We start from the raw sequence: 6,000 nt of genomic DNA, 5'->3' as shown, positions 1-6,000 counted from the left end.
TTTGCCACCACAATGAAGAGGCCCAAATGAAAGTTGCGTTTGACACTTCAAAGAATACGAATAACTCAGGAGGGACAGTGTTGTCTGAGAAAGTTCCCCAAGTAGTTTCAATGTGTTTCCCCTGACCTACTCCCACTACACCAGGTTGAGAATTCCCATCCCACAGGGAAAGAACAGAGATAATTTTAAAAGGAAGTTTAAAATAAAAGCCAGTGTCTGAGAGCCAAACAGGTGCTTTGGAGAAAACAATCTTGAATGTGTTGTAGATTCAGGGCTGGGAAAGTTGATAGCAAACTTTTGTACTCATTTCTGTTTCAAACACTAAATATACCAATAAATCAATGTCACTGCATTTAGACACAAGCTCTATGATCATTATTTATTTGACATACATTACAATTATTGATGACATTTTCCCATTCAAAGCCTATCTAAGAATTTTATAATCTATACATCCACTCTTAGCTGCATAAACAAATGTGAATAGACACCCCCGCACCTATTTTTTAAAGCTGTACATTCCACTTGATGGAAAAATCCATGGACAACAGTAACTTCCTACCCAAAAAGAAATCAAAGGGAGGGCTTAATTTTTCTGAAAGCCAGACTTTAATCACCCAGAGCCATTTTATTATAAGTTATATACAAAGCAACTTAGTTCTTTAGAAAAAAATAAAAGAAATACATCACTTAAGATATACTAGACAAAAAAAGAAAACCTGAATAAAGATGAAAAAGGTAAAAATGTATTACTCAGCAAAACCTTACAATACTTATGAAATTATGAGAATATAAAACTAATTTCCCTAAAATCAAAATTTAATTCACAGAAGGTTGTACATTGGTTAGTTGTTGGAAATCTATTTGAAAAGATCCAAGATTTAAATAATTGCTTTATTCTTTGTTCCATAAGTACTAAGTTACAAGATCTTTGTAGGTTTTACCTAAAAGGACAAGAAAACCTGAAAGCAGAAGCAGGGAAAGAAAGGGGAGTGGGAGCTCAAGAATATACTGCTGAAAACAAATTCTATACAACGAACTTCACTTATGACACGTGGGTAGAAAGAGCAAACCAGCCTTCTTCATTCTGTTTTTCCGTCTGTTGAACAAAGATGCAAGGTGGATTTAGAAAGTAATCAGAAACATGAGCCCAGTCAAGGTTTATAATTATTTAGACCAAGTACATAGAATCAAAGTTATCCTATGTCATCACAGGATACTGAAAATTAAACTGCTACTGGCAATTTTTATTTCCTAACAGAGCCACTCCCAAATAACTGATTCCCCTGGTCAACAGATCCCCTGACTGATTGAGGAAACCTAAATTTTAAATAAAAGATGAATCCAGTATTTTATACAAACTATAGGTACAAACTTTTAAAATAGCAAAGTTATTTGATCTTAGTAAATTTAATTTGTTACTAAATTCCAGAGACTAAGGGCAAATTATATAAAACATTCTACTTTAAAACTTTTTTAGGGGCGCCTGGGTGGCTCAGTTGGTTAAGTGTCTGAGTCTTGATTTCAGCTCAGGTCATGATCTCAGGGTTGTGGGATGGAGCCCAATGCTGGGCTCCACACTCAGCAGAGAATCTGCCTGAGGTTCTCTCTCCTCTCCCTCTGCCTCTACCTCTCTTATGTGTGTGCACACACGTGTGCTCTCTCTCTTTTAAATAAATAAGTAAATCTTTATTTAAAAAAAGTTTTTTAGGATATAAGAAACAGCAAAGAACAAATCTTGTAGTGCTAGACAATTGGGATATTTGAGAATAACAATCTGGGCTATAAATACTCAATATTTACTGAAGCACTCACTATCTACAGCAAATCAGAACACATGAAGAATATGCATGACACTGATTAACCGCAACTTCTCTAACCAGTGGCACACTCAAATACAGCACACTAGGGTAAAGTGACAAGAAAAGTGGCCCCAGGGCCCAGAATATCCCAATCCCACACAGCCAAAGCAAGCACCAAGGGACTTCAAGGCACGCCTGTATGTCCTGTCGCATTACTGGAATGCTTTGCCTGAAACCAGTGATTTCCAGTGTATGTTGAAATCCTATTGAATTTTACCTTATTCCTTAGCTACCCTAGAACACAAAAGAAACTATATGGCTTAATGGTTTTTTTCTAGTAAAGGTGAATTAGGAATTCTTTCTTCTGAGAATTTTATGTCACCTGTAGGATAACAAGACCAATTAAGAATGGAAATCACTAGGGGCGAGTGGGTGGCTCAGTGGGTTAAGCCTCTGCCTTCGGCTCAGGTCATGATCTCAGGGTCCTGGGATCAAGTCCCGCATCGGGCTCTCTGCTTGGCAGGGAGCCTGCTTCCTCCTCTCTCTCTCTCTGCCTGCCTCTCTGCCTGCTTGGTCTCTCTCTGTCAAATAAATAAATAAAATCTTAAAAAAAAAAAATGGAAATCACTAAATCAACCACCTTCCCTGACCCCTACACAAATTTCACAATTACATTTTATCACATACCTTTGTTCTTGGATTAACAGGTGTGAATCGCCCACTTCCTGAGGTGGCGTTTAATGGAGAACAAGAATTACTAGTAGCCCCTGAAGATCTATTTATGAGAAATAAAAGAGAGTGAGAGTGTGATCTATCATCATTAACTTTCAAAAATTATATAAGACTGACAAATCTCAGTACTGGCAATGGCTGAGTTAAGTCTAAATGAGGTAATTATTTGTAACATATTTTAACCACCCTAAGTTGTTTGTTTGCTTTTAATTAAATAGACTTCCATTTTTAGGGCAGTTTTAGGTTTACAAAAGGACCAAATGTAAAGTACAGAGAGCTCCAATATAGCTCTCATCTCCCCCACAGTTTCCCCTATTATTAACACTTTGCATCAGGTTACTACATTTATCACAACTGATGAGATAATATTGATACAGTATTCATTAAATCCATAGCTTGCATCAGGGCTCACCCTTTTGTTATACATTCTATGAGTTTTGACGAGTATATAATGACAATTTCCACCATCAAGTATCATGCTGTAACATTTTGAACATTAAAGGGGAAAGATGCATGTGCAAGGGCAGGGGTAAGCCTGGAAGAGTAAGGAGCCCTGGAACAGCACCGCAGTGTCTCGGTAAGCACAGAGAGTAGAGACAGAAGAGCCAGGTCCACCCTCAGTGCCACCTTTTACCAACCATGTGACCCATCTAAGCAAAACACTCAAGTAGCTCAATGAGCTTCAGTTTATTATAAAGGAGAAAAATACTACTGGTCACTTTACCCACCCTGTCAGAGGTTATCTCCTAATTTTATAACCTATAAAGTGCTCCATATATGTGCTATTATCCTATTTTTGTTCTTAACAGCCAACCCACACTGTTCTACTTAAGGCCTATTCCTCACTCCTCTTCTTTTTCCCCAGAAATTCTTCTCTCCAATTGCTTTATTTTCTCTACACGAGTGAGTCTGTCTGAACCTAAGTTAGATACCATGCACTTTCTTTTTTCACAGATAGAATGAAAAACCACATTTTTTTATTTTTTAAAGTAACTGTTCACATTGTAACCCTACCTTCTGGTATTTATCCCACTGGTAGGAGAGACAGTACTGCATTTTGAGCTTTCTGGGGCTTCAGCTCCTGGAATAGATACTTCAATGGTCCTCTTTCCTCCTTCTAAAATATAAAAATAAATATTAGTTTCATTATCTTTCATTAAAATAAAATGAAAATTTAACTTGATTTCTATCTTACTGCAAATTGCACATTACAAATTTGGAGGTTCTTTCTATATTTTCATTATGGCCCACAGACACCTTTGAAGGATTTTTTGTTTGTTTGTTTCTCAAAATGAACTGTGAGACAAGAAACTTTAGTTACTAGTGTCAATTCAGTAGCATGCCAGTTCATAGAAAGCCAGAATCTTCAGACAAGTGGTATCATGTCAGATCTGGAAGTGAAAAACAGAAATTAAGAGCTAGCCCTAAAAATCTTAAGATTTTTGTCACAAAGAACTTATCTAAAATTTTCAAAAAAATTAAAAAGAAAAAGGAAAATTTCTGAAGTCATTCAATAAAACTTTAAATCCTCTAAATCTATTACATTATTAGATTCCTGAAGGCATTAGCTTAGGAGGGGAAAGTTGGCTGAAGAGCTCATATAGCCAATGGCAAGTATAATTGTATTCATTTTCAATATTTCACAAGTAGATTATCACTTAACAAATATTTACTATCTACTAATGAAAGACTTAATGTCTATCCTGGGCAGTTTCACAGAGGCTCCTGGGAATCAGTACTTAAGAGCTTTATTGGGTAATGAAATCATATTTAATTGTACGACATATTCCTCCATTACCCTAGAAAACAAAAGAGGTTTTGCATGGCATATGACTATTTATATCTTTATCATCACAGTGCATAAAGGTACCCATGAAAGCAAAAATTTTACTTTTAAAAAGGAATATCTTGGAGAAATCATCAAAAAAGAGTATTTTGGAGATACAACCACTGGAATGAAAAGAACTCCATTTAGGGGCGCCTGGGCGGCTCAGTGGGTTAAGCCTCTGTCTCTGACTCAGGTCATGATCTCAGGATCCTGGGATCAAGCCCCGAATCAGGCTCTCTGCTCAGCTGGGAGCCCGCTTCCCCCTCTCTCTCTGCTTGCCTCTCTGCCTACTTGTAATCTCTCTGTCAAATAAATAAGTAAATAAAATCTTTAAAAAAAAAGAATGCAGTTTGCAAATTTACCAATTTGTTTTAGAACTTCAGACAAATCACTTCTTTTCCCTCAGTTTACTTATGTATCAAAAAGCTGTAAGACCAGCTCTGTATACTCTCAGGGTGTGTTGAGAACTAATTAAGATAATAGAAACAAAGTACTTTTAAACTTAAAGAACAACTGAAACAGAAGATGTCTAATGTATTACAAAATTATTCTTAAGAGTAATTTGGCTTATTCTTCTTCATTGCACTTAGCGCTAAAGACATTATCTCCTAATGCTGGACAGGGATTTGTCCTGCTTGAAGCAGTTTTCCAAAGGCCCAGAGCAGGGTGGCAGGTAGTAGATGGTCAAACGTATCGAGTGCTTTAATCAGAAGTTGCCTCTACACTTCATGACTATGAAGAAGCTAGAATAAGCAAAGAGAAAAGACCCTGGGGGAATGCATTATCTGTCATTTTCATGTAATTTTCAAGAGTCTGCTTTCTAGGTCTGGAGTTTCAAAAAAGAAATGATTTGTAATTGAGAGAAAAAGTCTTATAGGGTAGGTGGGTGGGAGGATGGGTGAAACAGGTGAAGGCGATTAAGAGCACACTAAGTAATCACTGAGTAATGTAGAGAATTGTTGGATCACTGTATCATACACCTGAAACTAATATAACACTGTATGTTAACTATATTGGAATTAAAAAAAATTTAAGTCTTATTGGCAGATACCTTAAAGACAGCCTACTTCAACCAGCCTCAGGACAGATGAATCCGTCTAAAACACCTCAGAGAACATACTACTTAGGATATAATTATTTTCTATCCCTCACAATTAGAACCTTCTTTTATACGGGGCCAAAATTAGTCTCTCTATAGCCTTCATACAGCTCTATCCTTTGAGGGTCTTAGTAATTCAATTTTTGCCAAAGAACAACTTAAGATCTACTTCATTTCATCCATACTTTTTTGTTTGTAAATGTTATGACAACTAATTTTTCAGTCACTAGCCTTATTCAGAAGCCCCTCTGGTTTATCACACTCTTAAATAAAATAACAGAATGGGAAGTTTAATTTACAAATAAAAATGTTTTAATTGGTTTTAATAAAATAACTTGTAATTTGTTGCTGATGAAATTCTAAATTATCATTTTGATGCTAATGTTTTATACTTAGCCACTGCATAGGTCCTAAGTGAATCATACACTATAATGAATCCCATTTACACATCAGGCAACTTAAGAACTTAGATACCAAAGATTAACTGCAGGCACCATGGTACAGCTTTCTACCAGGAGAGTGGCCTTCTAGTCTTATTT

General features: G+C 36.3%; 1 protein-coding gene across 2 annotated transcripts in view; it reads right to left on the bottom strand.

Annotated features, from left to right (window-relative positions):
* Positions 1 to 216: 216 nt before the first annotated feature.
* LOC111151990 (spindle and centriole associated protein 1) overlaps positions 217 to 6,000 on the bottom strand; it is a 61,586-nt gene continuing 55,802 nt past the window's right edge. Inside the window, exons 16-18 of one of the 2 annotated variants that reach the window (XM_022510246.1) lie at positions 3,549 to 3,651; positions 2,490 to 2,577; positions 217 to 1,099 (exon numbers count right to left, since the gene is read on the bottom strand). In XM_022510246.1, the coding sequence (XP_022365954.1) occupies positions 1,046 to 1,099; positions 2,490 to 2,577; positions 3,549 to 3,651 (245 nt within the window). In that variant the 3' untranslated portion in view covers positions 217 to 1,045. The remainder of the gene's footprint in view (positions 1,100 to 2,489; positions 2,578 to 3,548; positions 3,652 to 6,000) is intronic. The other variant, XM_022510254.1, reaches the window with a different exon arrangement.

This window comes from Enhydra lutris, unplaced genomic scaffold, assembly GCF_002288905.1.
Source record: "Enhydra lutris kenyoni isolate GAN:26980312 unplaced genomic scaffold, ASM228890v2 scaffoldscaffold2, whole genome shotgun sequence".
Taxonomy (NCBI): domain Eukaryota; kingdom Metazoa; phylum Chordata; class Mammalia; order Carnivora; family Mustelidae; genus Enhydra; species Enhydra lutris.
This window is presented reverse-complemented; position numbering and strand designations above follow the sequence as displayed.